Consider the following 19461-nt stretch of genomic DNA (forward strand, 5'->3'; position numbering starts at 1 on the left):
GGAAACCCCTGGGCCAGGGCATCTGTCCTGCAACGTCCCAAGAACCAGCTCCAGGATAGCATCTCAGACACAGGACTATGATTTAGTTGTAATGACATGGGGCCCTCTGAGGGTCGGGGCACGGGAGGGCCTGGGGAGGTCTCCTGGAGAGGGTGGGCTTGCGTGGGTGGGGTGGGAGACGCCCTGCACCCCAGGGAAGATGGAAGCCTGGAGGCCGGGCTGAGGGTCCCTGCTGACCACGGGAAGAACCTGTCGGTGGAAAGTAAACTCACAGCTGCGGGCAGCAAGGCCGGAAAGGGGCGTCCCCAGCACTTTATCAGTTAGTAGGGAAACCGTGCCACCTCTGAAATGGCGACGTGTCCAAACTCAGCCAGAATGCTAACTAAAACCTTAATCATCCATGCAAAACAGCAACTCAGCCCCCGATGGTTCAAATTCCCCTTCCTGCATGGTGCTGGGAGGAGGGACGGTTCCCGGGACAGATGAACACCCAGAGAGAAGAACGCGCACTCTTTATTCGTCGCTTGGACTCAGGACAGCCACGTTGACCGGGCTAACACATACTCCCTCCTCCAGCTGCGCCCGGGGTGAGACACCCCGTTACCCCAGCCCTGCAGGCACTGGGAGCACAAGAGACATCTGTCTGTCCACATCAGGGAAAGGGCTCAGGAGAGGGCGACGGGCAACAGTGTGAGTGGAGACCATTATCCCTGGGGAAGTCGGGGGTGGCCACTCACGGGTCAAGGGCTCAAACTGGACTCCCAGTAACTCCCGGAGGCCCTTGGTCCACGTGGTGCCTCCAGAGAAAGAGCAGGGACGGAGCCCAGTGCCGATGGCAAAGGCCTCACTTACTCATCCCTCCCCAAATACTGACTGAGCGTCAAGGGGGTGCTGGGCGCCGGTGGGAGAATACGGAGCCCCGAAGACATCCACCTCCTACTCCCTGGAGCCTGAGACCATGTGACCTCACACCACAGAAGGGACGTGGGTCAGGTAGGGATCTTGCGACTTGAGACAGGGAAGTTACCCTGGACTCCTGGGGGCCTGGGGTAATGGCCAGGGTCCTCCTGGGGGACGAGGGTCAGCAGTGAAGCTGTGATGACAGAGGCAGAGGCTGGCGTGAGGTTAGGAAGGGCCGCCAGCCAAGGGATGCAGGCAGCCTCTAGAAGCTGGAAAAAGAGAGATTCTCCCCCGGCACCTCCAGAAGGAACTCTGCGGGAATAAATCTGTGCCGCTTATGCCACTCGTCTACGGGACTTTGTCACAGCAGCTGCAGGACACGAGCTGAGCGGGGAGAAGGCAAGCCCAGTCCCTGCTCCCGTGGAGCCTGCCTTCCGGCTCCTTCTGCAGAAGCAGCTGCTCTCCACGTGCGCACACACCAGATGCTCACGGCCTGCATGGGGGAGACCCCCGGCAGGAGCTGGCCAGGGAGCCTCGTCTCCCCTTGGACAGCGGGCACGACGACCCAGGAAGGTTCTAAGCGCACGTGGCACGTCCTCAGGCCACTATGCTCACCGTGGTCAGACATTTCAGCGTATACCTGTGTTCCTCACCGACCCACACCCTGCGCCCAGCTCATCTGACCCACCTAGAAGCTGGCCGGGTAGACGTGAGGAACGCTTGTTTTTTTTTTTTTTTTTTTTTTTTTTTTTTTGCGGTACGCGGGCCTCTCACTGTTGTGGCCTCTCCCGTTGCGGAGCACAGGCTCCGGACGCGCAGGCTCAGCAGCCATGGCTCACGGGCCCAGCCGCTCCGCGGCATGTGGGATCTTCCCGGATTGGGGCACGAACCCGTGTCCCCTGCATCGGCAGGCGGACTCTCAACCACTGCGCCACCAGGGAAGCCCGGAACGCTTGTTTTTAAATCTCTAAAAAGAAAACGAACCACAGAAGCCTGTCAGAGTGTCCTCTGTCCCAGCAGACGCTCAACAAGCAGGTCGACAAGAAGTGGCCATCACCACCAACCCCCAGAAGCCCTGAGGCCAGTGGAACTGTGTTCTCAGCAGCCAAATCATGTTCAAGCCCTAACCTCTGGTGCTTGTGAATTAATCTCACTTGGAAATAGGTTCTTGCCGATGTGATCAAGTTAAAATGAGATTAAAATGAGGGAAATTTGGACACAGAGACAGAACACACCAGGGGCGGGGGGTGCCATATGAGGACAGAGGCAGAGACTGAAGAGATGCAGCTACAAGCCAAGGACCACCCAGGACAACCAGAAGCTAAGAAGAGGCAGGAAGGACTCTCCCCTAGGGCCTCTGCAGGGAGCAAGTCCCTGTCGACACCTTGATTTTGGACTCCAGGCCTCCAGAGCTGTGAGAGAATAAATTTATGTTATTTTTTATTTTAATAAATTTATTTTATTTTTGGCTGCGTTGGGTCTTCACTGCTGCGCGCGAGCTTTCTCTAGTTGTGGAAAGCGGGGGCTACTCTTCATTGCAGCACACGGGCTTCTCATTGCAGTGGCTTCTCTTGTTGCGCAGCACGGGCTCTAGGCACGTGGGCTTCAATAGTTGTGGCACACAGGCTCAGTAGTTGTGGCTTGTGGGCTCTAGAGCGCAGGCTCAGTAGTTGTGGCGCAGGGGCTTAGTTGCTCCGCGGCATGTGGGATCTTCCCGGACCAGGGCTCGAACCCGTGTCCCCTGCATTGGCAGGCAGATTCTTAACCACTGCGCCACCAGGGAAGTCCAATTTCTGTTTTTTTTTTTTTTTTTTGCGTTATGTGGGCCTCTCACTGTTGTGGCCTCTCCCGTTGCGGAGCACAGGCTCCGGACGCACAGGCCCAGCGGCCATGGCTCACGGGCCCAGCCGCTCCGCGGCATGTGGGATCTTCCCAGACCGGGGCACGAACCTGTGTCCCCTGCATCGGCAGGCGGACTCTCAACCACTGCGCCACCAGGGAAGCCCCAATTTCTGTTATTTTAAGCCACCCTGTGTGTGGTCCTTTGTGACAGTAGCCCCAGGAAGCTAACAGAAGCCCTGTTAGCCCCATCCCTGTCCCCAGTGGGCGTTTGGCTGTGCACAGACACCCTGGCCAGACGAGGAGGATGATTATTCTGTTAGTCAAAACCCAAGCTTTGGGGGAAAGAATTTCATGGAAGAGAAAAGGAGATCCCTGGCTAAATTTATCCCCACCGCAATCTCTCTGTATATGATTTTAATGGAAAACAAAGTCTTCCTGAAGTGCAATAATGCCCTAGCTTTACAATAATGTACTAGAGAAATGCTGGATATCCCCACCTGGAACCGGTAGGAAGAGCCCAACGTCAAAGACCAGAGAGGTGCTAAAGAGAGAGAAACTTGGAGTAATCCTGAGTATCTGAAAAGTACATTTTCCTAAGAAAGGATTCTGTTTCTGCTTTATTTGAGATTTTAATTATAGGCCAGGTAACGATTTTCATTTTGAATGATAATTAACTCTCCGGTTTAAGGACTAAATTCAACTTGACGATGAACTCTTCCAAGTGGAGCTTTTAATCCAGTAAATTGCAGTAAGTGCAGCAAACTTATTTCTCTTGTGTTATGTGAATGTCACCCCACAGGAGGACAGCACGGCTCAGATGCACGAAGCATTTTTAGTCTAATATGGGGGTGCAGGGTCAGTGTACCCCAGGAGGATGGAGATACTATTACTCTAATGAGAGAATTCAAGATAAAACTCAGAGCTAGAGTAAGAATCAGAGAAGTGCCAGAATTGATTTAAATTTTTCCCCATGAACAGAAAAGATGATTCAATTTTTACATTAAAAGTTTCTCTTGGCCTTGAACCTACACAAAATATCCTGGCCCTGGGGACAGTCAGGGCCCCCAGCCCTGCTGAGGTCACCCCGGGGGACAGTCAGGGTCCCAGAAGCCCCCCTCACAGGACAACTGGGACATCCCATCCTGGGGCTGTTCACACAAAGCTCAAACCCAGCGTCACTGAGACTCTCCTAAGTGGCCCCTGACCCTCTGATCCCAAAACCAGGCTAACTCCAGCTGGGGCACACCCTTGACGACACAGGGTCCAGCAGCCTGGATGTCCGAAGCCCAGGAACAGCCGTGTGTTTCATGCACAGGGGCAGGACTGTTGGCTGGTATTTGCCAAAACACCCTCTGAACCCAGACAAGCGGCCTGGGGTCTAAACACAGAGGCTCAGGAATAAAAGGGACCCTCCCCTCTGTCCCCCCGCCCCCAACACGCAGATGATGGAGAGGTCCTTGAAAGCCCTCCTTCCCCGGTGACATCAAAGCTGCCGCCTTCTCAGGAATGCACCCCTGGGCCGACGCGGTTGTGACATAAATCACTGCCCACTGCTCTCAACCTGGGAGGATGTGTGTGAGGAAGGGGAAGGGATTCCAAGGCAGCCATGGGCCGGGGCCGCGTGGGCACACGGCTGGGCAGTGACCCGAGTGGAGCTTAGTGGGCACACCACCAGCAGGACAGGAAGGGACACAGCGGACGGAAGGGGGAGCCCCGTCCCCTCCAGCTCAGCCATGGGAGCGGCAGAGGCTCTGCTCTGAGCACAGCACAGAATCCCAGAACTCCAGGACATCTTCTGAGGCCTGCGAGGAGGAATGGCCCAGTTAACCCCTGACCCCGTCGTCCCGCATGGGTATTTATCACTCACTCACCTACTGTATGCCCGGCACTGTGCTGATGGACAAAGATGCTGGACGCAGCGGGGAGGGAGCAGAGAGCACCAAGCAGATCTGGACTCCAGCCTCCGACCTCTGCCGTGGGCGAGGGGCGGGCAGAGGAACGGGGACACGGAGGTGACATTCGGGAAGACAAGGGAAAGCGCACTCGAGGGGCAGGGCCCCGGGGAGAGGAGCCGGGCATGTTTCTGGAAGGCGAGCAAGGGGGCAGTGGAGTGGGGCGGGGCCGACTCCTGAGGCTCTGGAAGGAAATCCCCGGGGCCCCCCACCTGGCTCTGCCTGAAATGGGTGACAACTGTCCCTACCTCAGGGGGTTGTGATAGGCACGGGGAAAGGGCCTGGAGCAGAGCCTGGGTGGACACGTGCTGTTTAATTAGCGACACAACGCATCAAGAGGCCACAGGACCCGGACGCAGAATCACATCCGGCTTTGCCCCGGATGGGTTTAGTCCAGGGTCCTCCTGGGCGGGAAGAGTCTCCTGCCACCGCCTCGGGTAACAGGGTGACCGCGAGTGAAGCCCTCTCCCTGGGGCCACTGCTCAGCGACGGTTCTCCTTCTCACCCGCCACACTGCATTCGGAACCCTGCACGCAGAAGGCGCTTTTTATTTTTATTTTTTTAATTTTTTTTTTTTTTTCTGCAGCATGTGGGATCTTCCCGGACCGGGGCACAAACCTGTGTCCCCTGCATTGGCAGGCGGACTCTCAACCACTACACCACCAGGGAAGCCCCAGAAGGCGCTTTTTAATAAATGCTGTGGAGTCAAGGAAGCAAGAGAAAGGACCCAGTAAACAGGCAAACCAGGCCATTCCGCCCTCAAGGAATCCACGGGGCGGACAAGCCTGAGCTCAGAAGCCAGAGCACCGGGTTCGAATCCTGACTCACCCCCGCCCAGGTCTAGAGCAGGGCTCCTCCGTCCGCCACAGAAACGAGGACCATTCTCTGTGGGGGGCGGCCTGTACCCTTGGGGGATGCAAGGCAGCACCCCTGGCCTCCAGCCACGAGCACCCCACCCCCAGCTGAGACAACCCAAAACATCTTTGGATACTGTCATGTGTCCCCCGGGGGCAGAATCACCCCCGCTGAGAACCTCTGGGCTAGAAACTTTAAGGTCCCGTACCACAGTCTCTCCATTTATAAAATGGGGACGTACAGCTGCCAGGAGGATTGGGGTAACAGTGTAGAATCATCTGGAACAATACAGCACGTTAAGTGCCCAATAAGTACCATTTGCAGGTCGCTGCTGTCCTGAGGGTCCTGGAAATAAGTGGATCCAAAATGAGAGCAGAGCAACCAACGCACGAACAAGGCACCGAGGAAGTTTCCAAGATCGACGGTCACTGTCCAAGGAAGCTGGGAAAACTTCCAGAACCTTCCAACAGCAGGGACAGCGCTGGGCTGGGCAAGGACAGGGAGACGGCAGGTGCCGGGGTGGGGAGATGGGAGGAACGGGCTACGTCCTTGGGGGGCTTAACCAAAAGCAAAGCCAAAACCAAAGCTACCCTGTTCACAGGCCGGAAGACAGAGGGGCCGGAACCAAGGAACCCGGCGCACATGCTTGTCACACATGACAGTCGCTGAGCTGCGCCTCGATGCCTCCAGTCCTTCTGTCCCCATTCCCTTCAGAGTGGGGTCCCCTGCAGACCCCCGCCAGGCCCCCATGCAGAGCCGTGAGAAGGGGAGATGCCTTCTCCCTACAAGGACGGGAAGTCCTCTTCCCTGGGGCCTCGGAGCTTCCCTGAGGCCAAAGTGGACTGAAGAAACACAGGGGAGCTGTCGGGGTATTTTTCCAGCATCAAATTCATGAGCTTTTCCTGAAATTAACTGATACCTTCCTTCACCCAGCTCATCTCCCGTCTGGCAACACAGGAAGCCAGGGTCCTCCGGAGGCCTTGGGCCCCTTCCAGCTTCCCGCCTGCCAGGCCCGAGCTCGGCTTACCAGGGAGCAAGTAATAAAACCCTGGCGACGACAGCACGGCTTTCACCGCGAATAAATGGGCTCAATTACCTGAACCAAGAGAGCAGGGCTTCAAAGGAAGAAAGGAAGAAAGAGAGGAAGGGGGACCGAGTAAAAATAATCAGTCTGAATCAGTCTTATCTCGGAGGGAAATACATATGATAATTTAGTACCAAAGACATTCAAATTAGTCCCCTGCCAATCAAGACATTTCAGTGGTGATGACACAGTGGGTCATTCCCAGGCATAATTTCTCTAGAAATGACTCTGGCGATGAAAACAAAATTTGAGAACTCTGGAAGTCCTTTCCACCCAATGGGTTGAGGCCTCTTTGGAGGGGATCCAGGGTCCACGGGTCCCTAGCGGCCTCTACTTATCCTGCCCAGACATGGCCCCAAGCTCACATCCGGGACTTCTGGAAGCCAGGACTGCAGCTGCAGCCACGAGACAAGCTGGTGTCCTCGACCGAGGTAGACCCCACCCTTCAGACCCATCTTCAAGATGAAATCACCAGATTCTGGGGGTGTTTAGGGGTGTCCCCCACCAGGTCCCCACCACTACATGTCTCCACCAGGGAGAGGGCCGGTCACCTTGGGTGGCCCACCTGCTTGGGCAGGGGTAGGTCTGCTGCGTGCACTGGCCGGGCATACAGCAGGCACTCAACTAATGCTCCTGGGGCGAGTGAATGACTGCTCACTGGCTGACTCCCTGGAGGGCACCAGGCTCTTTCCCGGGGCCCGGGGCTACGGCTTCCCCACTTGGAGCAGGAGTCACCTGCAGAAGCACTCCCCATCCAGGCCACGTGGCAGGGAGGGGGCCAGGGACACCAGCCCCGGGGGGGATGCTGCTCCACTGTGAGGGAGGCCGACCGTGCTGCGGCTGGCACACCTGGTCAGGCACCTCAGAAGAGGCCGAGATGCCACCTCAACACCGTGGAGAGGGAAGGGGAGGAGGGAGAGGACCTCCCCTCACGTGGCACGGCTTCTCGGCACCACCAGAGCCCCCTGATAACTCAGGCATGGGCTTGGGGGCTGGAGTCTCCTTGGCCTTCCTTCCCCGCTCACCACCAAGCTCCAGCGTAGCCAGGAATTTAGGGTGAACACTTGAGAGACTGCGGGGAAGAGATCTCCAGAGCCGGACAGGACGGATGGACAGGCAGACAGACACAGACAGGCGAGGGGAGGGGAGACACGGGCAGGCGATCAAGCCTTCCTCGCCGCAGCGGTGCCAGCGGATTATAACCAGGCTGGTGCTCAGACGCGGCAAGCCGGGGCGCACACCCATTTCCCCAGGCTGCTCAACGCCCCCTCTTCTGGCTGGGGCTCCTCCTCTTCAGATATAAAGCACCACACGGCCACCTTCCTCTCTCTGTGCTCCCAGCCCAGGCTTACTCCCTTCCTGCCCGATGAATATCTGTTAAGACTGTAAGCCCCGTCCTAAGCTCCATCAGTTGTGCTGCGTCCCGCAGGCACAGAAACCATTTCTCCAGTGTTTACACTAAACACGTCAGCAGAGGACACAGTCTGCGGAAGACTCTCAAAACCACCTCCGGGACGGATCAGGTCCCACCCAACCTCAGGGAACTTTCTTCCAAAAAGACAGACGGTCACCATCTGCCACAGTACGCTTGTTTGTCAAGTGGGCCATCCTTCTATGTAACAGGCCATCGAAGACCAAAGCAAGAGCATATGTTTCTGTACTGCTCTCGGCGGGTTTTTTATTTTTAAAAACAACCGTTGGCTGCCTTTAGAGCAATTCATCTTTGTGACAAATCAGGACATCTCAAGGTAAGTGTATCTTCAAGGCAGAGAAGATGAGAAATTTCTACAGTGACAATGAGGCATGAAAAAACCCACCGTCTTTCCAGACCCAAATGATCAGTGGCTCACAATTGCTATCCCAGTTATTACACTGTTTTCCAGTAATCAATTAAACTCGAAGTCCGTAATGAACTGCTTTAAATTTGAAGCCACTTATAAAAAGCACATGTCGTTACCTACATGCAGATTTTTTAGGTGGCTCTGGCACTATCATCCTCCTCCTACTGTCCTTATAAAGAGGGTGGCTTAAGTGGCACGAGATCAGTAGAGACCTCGGGGCTGTACTCAGCAAGCAGAGCTCACGCCCAGGCCCATGGTCCATCCTTTGACCCTGTCCCCGAAGAGGGAAGTGGACAGAGGAAACCACCTGACACCCTCCGACCTGTGGACCGGGGGCCTCGTGTGAAGCAGAGGTGACCCGGGGCCGCCCCACCGCCTGTGCCACCCCGGGACCCGCGAAGGGTGACACGTACCTGTGAAGTCCTCCTGACACTCGCAGGTGTAGCCACCCTCCCGGCTGCGACACTGGCCGTGGGCACCACAGGGGCTGGAGTAGCACAGGTCAATCTCGGTCTCGCAATAGTCGCCGGTGAAGCCGGGCGGGCAGCGGCAGCGCAGCCCGTTGACGGGATGGATGGGCCGGAAGAGCACGGTCGGGGAGCTGATGAAGGGGGCCGAGCTGTCGAACTTGAGCACCGACACGCACTTCATGTAGTTCTCGCACGGCTCCCGCAGACAGATGTTGTCGTCGAAGGGCAGGACGCGCTGGGTGGACACGGCCGTCAGCAGCGTCCGGTTCAGGTAGATCTGCTCCTGTAGGTCCTCCGAGGGGAAAAACTTGTCCCGGACGCCTCCGGGCAGCAGGGCCGAGAAGGTCACATTCAGGATGTTGGAGCTGACGTCCGTGTCGTTCTGGATGTTGAAGACGAAGACGGCGTCCTTGGTGGTAGACAGCACCGTGGCCACCCCTTCCACGAAGCGGGACAGCAGTGGGGACAGGAACTTCTCCTGCGACATGTTCTCCAGGCGGACGGTGATGCTGTTGGTCAGCATGTCGTCCGTGATGACAGTGACCCGCAGGGTACAGAGCGCCGCCACGCTGTGGATGCCGTCTGCGAGACACAAGGGGGCGTCACTCGGGGGCCTGCCTGCCCGGTCCCCACCCCTGCCCGACCGGGAACAACACCCCCGAGCCCCATGCCCTGCCCCACCCCACCCGTGACCACCACCTTCACCCCACATCCCAGACCCCCTTCCCCTCCTTCCACACTCGGCTCCCATCATGCCCGTCAAGCTCAGAAGCCCCCAGTGGAACCCCCCAACTGCTCATCAGGGCGTCTCAACAACCACCACGATCCAGCCCCCCAGCCTCACACGCTTTGCTCCAGACACGTGGGGACACAGAGCCCCTGTTTTGACTCCTCTGCACCTGTTCCAGCCACTAGGTGACCCTGCCCATCCCCCAGCCCAGTTCAGACCCCACAGTATCCAGCACGGTCCAGCCCAGGTACGGCCTTGTCTTGTGCAATGCTGGCAGCTTCTCTGCTCTTAGCTGTGACCTACTTATCTCCAGGCGCCCAGCACACAGGACAGGACAGCACGTGCTGTTTCAGAAAGACGCACAAGAGGATGTTGCATCTCAGCCAACACAGGTGAACCGCTCATGAAACGAGCCACTCAGGACTTGGGAACTGGAAAGGGTGGAGTATCTGGGTTATCAGGCCGAGCACACCATAGGTTCTGAGCCCAGAACCAGAGGAGCTGTCCAGGGGCCACCACAGGGCAGCAGCATCACCTCCAGGGCAGCCCTGATAGATGCAGCCATGCTGCCCAGAGGGCCTTCACCTGCCTCCCGGTGCCCGCCCCCCAAATGTGCTCTGGGACCCGAGAAAAACCTGGCAAAGTTCACATCCTTCTGGCTCAGCTCAGATCTGTGTCCCTGCAGCCCTGATGGATCCCCCCATGCGTACACCCACCCCAGTTTCCATGAGGCATCTGGGCAAGCCTGTGAGCCCCCGGCGGGTCCCACCCCTCTCGAAGCTGAAGCCTGACGGTGCCCACTCGAAAGGCAGGCTTATTTCTGGCTTACTTCCGGGAAGCTGCAGGGAAGTCTTAGGACCACTGAGAGGATGCATTCAGGTGACAAAACTTGGAGGCCATCTTGTCACTCTGGACCCAGCACAGTCCCCACCAGGGCACACCCTTGCAGGGAGCCCTTAGAACGACGGGAAGCAGAGCACAGAAGCTTCTGCGCCTGGGCCTGTTTGCCCCCGACTCAGGAGCCATAAGCCACTTCTGGCAGGGGACATCGCGTGCCACAAAACTTGTCCAGACAACGGAGAAGCATAACTGCTCCACAAGTCACAACACATTCGGGGCAAACCTGAGATTCCGAGGGATTCTGAGAGAACCAGCATCACCCCATTTGACAGGTGACAAAAACTGAGACCCTGGGAAGTCATGTTTCACACCCACGAACACATGCTTGGTGGAGGGGGGCCCTGGCTTCCCCCCAGTAATAACGACCATCGCCTAGTAGGGCAGGCACCGAGCACTCTATTACTGTCCCATCTGGTCCTCACGATAACCTGGCAAAGCCATTTTTTTTTTTTTTTTTTTTGGCTGCACGGCTCGCAGGATCTTAGTTCCCCGACCAGGGATTGAACCCAGGCCCCTGGCAGTGAAAGCACGGAGTCCTAACCACTGGACCACCAGGGAATTCCCTGGAAGGACCAAATCTGAAAGAGGAAATAATATTTGTATGACCTTGTTGTGGGGAGGGCACCTCAAAGACTGGTGTAAAACCCAAAGGCCGGTGAGGTAAGGGCTCAGCTCTGTGTGCAGCTTCCGCAGAGCAGAAGGTGGATGCTGAGACCATATCTGCTGCTCATATACAAAGGGCCGCTACTCAGCCATAGAAGGGAATGAAATTGGGAACTGGAGAGACGTGGATGGACCTAGAGACTGTCATACAGAGTGAAGTAAGTCAGAAAGAGAAAAACAAATATCGTATATTAACGCATACACGTGGAATCTAGAAAAATGGTACAGATGAACCGGTTTGCAGGGCAGAAATAGAGACACAGACGTAGAGAACAAACGTATGGACACCAAGTGGGGAAAGTGGGGGGGAGGGCTGGGGGGGGATGAACTGGGAGATTGGGATTGACATATATACACTAATATGTATATAATAATAACTAATAAGAACCTGCTGTATAAAAAAATAAATAAATAAAATAAAATTCAAAACCAAACAAAACAAAGGGCCAGTGGCTGGAACAAGTAATGAGGAAGAGAAATTAAGGCAAAAGATGGCACAGCCCATACGGCACAAAGCCTCAGAGATGGCACCACCCTCCTTCCCTCCCCCACACACCAGCTGCACCCAGGCAACAGGGCACATTTATTCACACTGTGGCCACAGCAGTTGTCCTACAACATTGGGATGTCCTAAAACGTCCTAAAACACTGTGGCCACAGCACTCATCCTAAAACATCACACTACTCCCTTGGGGCCCCCAAAGGCACCCAGTATAAAACCCATATTGCCTACCCCATCTTATGGTCCTATGTGGTCCGTCCCCATCACCCTCCCTTGTCTTAGAGACACCTCCCTGCCTCAGGGCCTTTGCACACTTCATCTTCCTCCTGGAACACCGCCCTCCTTGTCGCCAGTGGCTGCTCCCAGGGCCACCTGGGTCTCCGCTGCATGCCCCTCATCAGAGGGGCCCTCCGCATACCCCATGCTCTGCCACATCCTCACTTTAACTCCCTCACAGGAGCGGCCGCAAGCTGCTTTTATTTGTTCATATCTGTCTCTCCCCGCAGTGAACCCTTGAGGACCAAGAACTTGTAGGTCTTGTTCCTGCTGTGCCCGTCACTTCTCGAACAGTCCCTGGCACTCAGAAGCTCCTGGATAAACATTCAGGGAAGGGAGGGAGGGAGAGGAGAGTCCCTCTTCCAGTGGCATCTCTTTAACCCCAAGACTGACACTGGCACAAACAGCATCAGAGCCTCCACTTTTCCATCTAAGCTATTTTTCTGTGAGTGTTTCTTTTCTCTTTTTTTTTGCAAAGGCCCATTACAATAATATAGGATATTGTTTGTTTCCTGGTGGCAGTTGTTAAGAAACATCCTTTTAATCTTAAACCGCACACAAATTTGTTCTGGTCCAAGATTCGAGGGCCATGCTGATTTTAAGCTCAAAGTTCAGGCCGTCTGGGCATGCTCCAGGCTATTCTGCCCTCTCCCTCCCCGGGGATGGGCAGGGAGCCCAGGAAGGCACGGCACGGAGGAATGCCCAGAAACAAGGAGCCACGTAATGACCAGAAAATAGCATTAAATATTAACTCACGTCAAACGTGCTGGAAAATAAAATACGCACCTTACTGTTAATTTTACTATTAATTTCTTTCAAGACCATGGACCGTCCTGGACGACCAGCTCCTGGAGACAATGAATACGCTCTGTGCTTAACTCATCTGGGTTGGATTTCTGAGTCGCCACGAGCACAAATGCGACTGCCCATCAACAGGGAGCCACTGAAATAAAGGACGGCTGTTCTCACCCTGTAGCTCGGCTCAGCGAAACCCACTAGGTGACACTCGCCTCCACTGGTGTCAGGGCAGATCCAGACAACATGATGTTAAAAGGGAAAAGTAAGTCACTTTTCACACGAAACAAAAAAATATGTTTGCACACAAATCCAGAGAGCCGTCGGCAGGGACAGCAAAAACTTCAGTGCTGACAGTGATTCTACCTGGGTCGCTGACTTTGCTTTTAAATAGACTTTTTATTTTGGAGCAGTTCTAGATTAACAGAAAAATTGCGAAGACAGTGCAGAGAGGTCCCGTATACCCGGCACCCAGGTTCCCCTGCAATTAATACTATTGTGACATCAGTGTGGGGTATTTGTTAGAATGAATGAAGCAATACGGACACATTATTAACTGAAGTCCGTACGCCACTCATATTTCCTTGCTTTTACCTACTGTCCTTTCTCTGTCCCAGGACCCCACATGACATGAGTCGTCCTGTCTCCTTGCTCCTCCGGCTGTGACGGACTTTCTCAGACCTTCCTTGTTTCTGATGACCCTGACTGTTTGGAGAAGTACTGGTCAGGAATGTTGCTGACATGTAGGTGATTTTCGCTTTTTCCCCTGAACTTTCTTGTATCGTTTTATTCTCCTGCCCGAGCATCCGTTAGGTTTACCACTTAGAAGGCTGTTTTCATTTTGGAAAACACGGAGCTCACCCAGGGCTCCCCCGAACCTGTGCTGTAGGCACTTCGTCCGAGGCTGGAAACAACAGCGCCGGAACCAACGCCTCCAAACCGGGCCAGCACAGTTTCCACGGCTTTCCCTAGGAAAGGTGAGTCACCTCATTGTCCCTAAGTCACAGCGGGAAAGAGACAGAACAGATGGCAGAGCGGGGCTGTGGGGTGCCCACTGGCAGGTGCTTCCTGCAAAACCCCCGACGGTGCAGGTGAGGGAGGCTTCGCAGGTCTTCACGGAGGGCGGGGCCCGTCCATGAGTCCAGCTCTGGTCAGAGGACAGCCGTCGTCTACAATCTCATCCATGTGGCCCGCTCAGCCCTGGGGGACTCAGTGCCCAAGGAGCCAGTGGCCCACAAGGGGGCAGGGGACAGAGCCGAGTTTGCAAGAGGCAAGACAGGAGGACCCCAGGAGGCAGCGGGGAGGGCAGGGTCCACGGAGGAATGGACATTGTCACACAGTGGAGGGCAACCATCTTCCCAGCACAAAATGCGAAAAAGCAGCAAGGCCTAGCCAGTCGGTGGCGGGAGGCTGTGTCAGTCCTGGGGCTGCACCACAGCCTGAGGCTCACATAACTGATCCTCTCACAGCCTGGGGGCCAGAAGTCTAAGATCAAGTGTCAGCAGGGCTGGCTTCGCATGGGGGTTCGGAGGGAGAATCCGTCCCGTGGCTCTGTCCCAGCGTCCAGTGGCTGCTGGCGGTCCTTGGTATCCCCAGCTGGCAGATGCCTCGCTCCCGTCTCTGCCTCATCGTCATGTGGCCTCTCCCCACGTGAGTCTGTGTCCAGATTCCCTTCTAAAAAGGTCACCAGTCGTTGGATCAGGATCCACCCGAATCCAGGAGGTGTCAATGCTTAGCTTGATCACATCTGTTCAGACCCAACCTCCATATAACACCTATGCTGAGGTTCCAGGGGGCCGTGGACTTGGGGGGACGCTACTCCACCCCAGACAGACGGGAATGTGGGTTGGTGGAGACAGGTCACGGGGGCAGGGGAAGGTCCTCTGATGCTGCCGCCTCTTGGACCCTTGGCATAGGGCAGTGGGGGGTGGACGCGGGGGAAACGTCCATGGTGTAGACCTCGCTGACCCGGACGGTGCCCCACCACTGCCCGCAGCGGCTCCGCACCGACACCTTCCGCAGTGCCGCCCCTCCAGTCCTCGTCACAGCCCGCGAGGGACACCTCTGCTGGTCCTGCACCGATGAGGACACCAAGGCACAAGGCAGTTGACCAGCAGGCCCGGCCGAGGTCACTCGGGCAGCAAGTGGCAGGCCCAGACCGACTGAGCCTGAGCCCCTCCAACGTTGGGGAGAGGGTCCAGAGGACTATGGTCCTGGCTCGGAGGGTCCACGTGGAAAGAGGCCGGTTTCTGACCCGTTATACACCTGCAGCCTTGGGGACAACGCGGTGAGACAGGGCCACCAGCCGTTGGAGATGCAGCGGTGCCAGGAGGGACCAGCACCACTCGCCAGCGTCTTGGTCACCCCACTCCACACGCACCGTGGTCTAAGTTGGGGGGCATCTCCGTCTCCAACCGCCAACGCCCTGCCAGGCCTGGCTGGCACAGCCCGTGACGCCACAGTAGGCAGGCTGCGGCCACATCCACTGGGCACTGTTTGCCGTCCAGCCGGTTTGGCACAAAGGCTGCCCTCCTGCCCCCTCCCAGGCCTCACCAGGGGCAGGGAGTGCCTGCCGGCGGGGGGCGGGGTGGGGACTTTGAAGTGGTTTCCTTTTGGGGCAGCAAAAGCTGAACCCAGAACCTGTGACTCAGGACAGGGGCTCCCTTCCGGGAACAGGGTGATGGGGGTTCGGGGCGCAGTAGGGCAAATGCTGGTGTTGGGCCTGGCGGGAACGCTGGCCTGAGAAGACGCTGCTTGTCCTGCCCCCTCCAGGGAGGAGGGGCCTCAGGTCTGAAGGGGAGGGCCCCATTCAAGCACCAGCATCTCAGGCAAATCAGACGACGCACTTGCTCTCGACGCACTTGCTCTCGACACACCTACGGTCCCTCCTCCCTGTCCCCACGCGTGCCGGGACCTCGCCTACAGTGGCAGCCACGCCTTGGGTTTCTCCTCCTTTGGAGCCCATGTCCTCGCCCTGTCATTTCTACCATCGTCTCCCCTCAAGTTGCTGGAGGCGGGGTCCTCACAGCCCCTCCCCTGCAGGCCCCAGGCAGCCCCCCAAAGCCCACCCCCACCCAGGAGCCTGGGCCTGGGGGACGCTCCCCGACACAGAGCTCATCCCCTAACTCCTATCTCAGGGGACGCTCGCTCCTACAGGGCCCCAAGCCTGGGCCCGCTGCACCGTGCCCTCCACCTTGATATCTGAGTCTCTCGGCCACTCTCCCTTCACCTGAAGTGACCTCGAGCCCCCCACCCTGACTCCTCCCCCAGCCCCCTCCTCCAGCTGTGCCCTATCTTTGCATCCACACCCCCCTCAGAGGAGGAGCGAGGCCTGGGATCCAGGCGTCAGTGGGGACCCCAACCTGCCTTGCAGGGGGGGCACCTGGGCCAGTCCCCTCAACCTGGCACCCACTGGTCAACCAAGACAGCTCGCAGGGGGCACTTCCCTGGTGGTCCCGTGGTTAAGACTCCGCGTTTCCAAAGCAGGGGGCACGGGTTGGATTCCTGGTCGGAGAACTAAGATCCCGCATGCCATGCAGCACGGCCAAAAAAGGAGAGAAAGACAGCTCAGGGGGCTCAGGATCAGGCAGCATGTACAAGCCACCTCTCCGGGGTCCCGGGCCTCGCCACCAGTCACCCACTGCACATGATGCATCTAGTTTACATGTGAAAACGAACGCCCCAGACTATCCCAGGAGCTCTGAGGCACACACATGGCCCTTTTAAACACCAGACGCTGGCTCCCTGCTGGAAGGACGATGCCCCTCGCCAGGGGTGTCCCGTCCAGGACCCTCGCCTCCGCTGCCCCTCCTGAAAATCCCAGCGGCGGCAACAGTGCCCTTCCTCCCTGCATCCCCAGCGTCCACCCGCGCGGGTCCTCCTACTTCCGCTGTGACATCAAGAGGATGAAACGGGAGGCTGGGCCCACGTCCCCACACCCACAGACGCACCCACGCACAGCGGCTTCAGGTAAGCTGCGTGCAGAACACCCAGCCCCCCAGCTGCGCTCGACAGACGATCCGACACACCACGTCAGGGGATCCGAGTGCCAGAAACATCTTCAGGAAGGACGAAAATGACACATTAGGTATATTTTTGTGACGGGGCCATGTCAAGACCCCTTTCCAGTCCTGACCTCGTGCCCGGTCTCCCCCTTAACTTGGTCAGGGGCTCCTAGGAGCAAGCCCTGCTTGGCCCATCTGTAAGGGGGGCAGCAGCAAGGGCACCCCCGACGAGGATGCCGGGAAAACCCCCAAGACACTGGGCAGGAACAGCCGGCAAGCGCCCTCGAGCACTCGGAAAGCACTCAATCAACTCTCCACGTGGCTAACATCCTTAGTAACCACCCCAAATAAAACATAACCAGGTGCAAGACGCCTGCCATAGCCGTAAGGAGCCAGGAGGGAAGGAACAAACCCCGTCTGAACGTGGGCCCAGGCCAGGCCACAGGGTCCCCTCAAGTCATCCCAAAGCCGGGGCATCACTCCTCCAATCAAATGGCAGTGCACACACGGGCACCAGGAAGCCCACACATGGGTAAAGGATGAGCAACTTGATGCTCGGCTTTAAAATATCTACAGCTTCAAATCCACACTCATTGAAATTAAATATGTGATTTGATCTTGCCACATTATTCTGTTTCCAAGCACGCTTATGGACCCAGCATCCTTCCTCCCCTCCAAAATTATACAATTCTAGCAACGACAAGAAATTATTCTCTCCCAAGATATGGAGAGAGGAGAAGAAGCTACATCTCCAGACCGTCAGGATCACGTGAGTCTAATATGCATGAGACACATTAGGAAATGCCTGGCCTCAGGAAGCATGAGGACTGGGGAGACCTTACAAAGGAGGGGGATCCTGGCACCGGCTATGATGCAGATGAACCTCAGGACAGTGTGCTGAGCAAGAGAAGCCAGTCACAAAAAGACAGATACCGTGTGATCCCACGGAGATGGGGTGTCCAGAGTGGTCAGCTTCGCAGAGACAGAGAGCAGACAGTGGGTGCCAGGGGCTCGGGGAGGGATATCGGGGGTTAGTGTTTAATGGGGACAGAGGCTCGGTTCTGCAAGATGAACAAGTCCAGGAGACGGACGGTGGTGATGGTCACACAACAGTGGGAACGGACTTAACGCCACGGACCTGTGCACCTAAAAACGGTTAAATGGCAACTCTGATGTTATGTAAATTTTACTACAATTATAAATAAATAAAAACATGAGTACATAAATAAACATAAAGGGAGAATGAAGAAATCAGAAAACAAGCAGTCAAGATCCCTAAAGCTTCCTTCTCTTGTCACTCCCACTTTTATTATTTACTCTAAAATTGCCTGATAGGGCTTCCCTGGTAGTGCAGTGGTTGAGAATCTGCCTGCTAATGCAGGGGACACGGGTTCGAGCCCTGGTCTGGGAGGATCCCACATGCCGCAGAGCAACTAGGCCCATGAGCCACAACTACTGAGCCTGCACGTCTGGAGCCTGTGCTCCGCAACAAGAGAGGCCGCGAGAGTGAGAGGCCCGCGCACCGCGATGAAGAGTGGCCCCCGCTCGCCACAAATAGAGAAAGCCCTCGCACAGAAACAAAGACCCAACACAGCCAAAAATAAATAAATAAATTAATTAATTAAAAATTAAAATAAAATAAAATTGCCTGATAGAGGATAACATTGATTCAGCAATGCGCTCTCCTAATGTCATGTATGAAATAAAGCTCCTATCTCAAGGCCGAAGTTAGTACCTAATGCATCATTCCACACCATTAAGTTGTTCCATGAAAAGCAGCTTGTCATGTCCATGCTGGGTGGAACCTTCTGGAAGGCTGAAGTTGTACCAGGCCCCACTCCCAGCTGAGTGCTGGGAGCAGAACGGCCTTTGCCTTCAGAGCCAGGCGCCACCTTCTGACCCGCGATGATGGTGAAAACGCTGAGTTACTGCTTAGGGGGAGCTAGAGCCACCACCAGCTGTTTACACCATCAACTAAACACTGCACAAGAAACCAGCACATGCCCGCAGTGAAAACACACTGGCTGCCACTGGCTCCGATGGGATCACACCGAGAGTTTCGTCAGGGACCTTTGTCGTTCCTGGTTTTTGTTTTATTTCAACTACTGGCTGAACAATACATAGGCATCGTTAGCCAAACAGGAACCCAGAAGTCTGATCTCGCCACACTCCTTGCAGGGGACTCGCGGTGATCACCAGGCCTGACCCGGAGGCTGTGTTAGGATTCGGAGGACAAAAGCAGCGATGCGGGGGCTCTGGCGTCAGGGCGGGCCCCCTCCGCCGCAGGCGGCAGTATGGACACTCAGGGGCTGGCGGGGGATAACTTGAGGCCTGGGGCCGGCCCAGGTGCTAGAGGATGCCAAGCAGCACCCCAATGCCAGTTAGTCACCCCTCCCCATCTCCAGCTGTCACAACCACAAACGTCTCCAGACATTGTCAGATGTCCACCGGGGACACAATCGCATCCAGGTGACAGCCCTGCTCTAGGAAACAACACAAAGGTTTGTGGACTCGTCCTCTGGCTTGAGACTCTTGGGAAGAACCAGGAGCCCGGGCAGCAGCTGGGCTCAGGGATCCGCACCCTGTGGCTGCCAGGCCGGCCTGGGGGCTCCACGCCTCCTGTAGTGCAGCTGGGGCTTCCCTCCAC

General features: G+C 56.3%; 1 protein-coding gene across 1 annotated transcript in view; it reads right to left on the minus strand.

The window, feature by feature from the left end:
* CELSR1 (cadherin EGF LAG seven-pass G-type receptor 1) overlaps positions 1 to 19461 on the minus strand; it is a gene marked incomplete at both ends in the record, with an annotated part of 147200 nt that overhangs the window by 86411 nt on the left and 41328 nt on the right. The window contains one exon of the mRNA XM_079715746.1: positions 8888 to 9526. Coding sequence (XP_079571872.1) covers positions 8888 to 9526 — 639 coding nt within the window. The remainder of the gene's footprint in view (positions 1 to 8887; positions 9527 to 19461) is intronic.

Source organism: Hyperoodon ampullatus (genome assembly GCF_949752795.1).
Source record: "Hyperoodon ampullatus genome assembly, chromosome: 11".
Lineage (NCBI taxonomy): Eukaryota > Metazoa > Chordata > Mammalia > Artiodactyla > Ziphiidae > Hyperoodon > Hyperoodon ampullatus.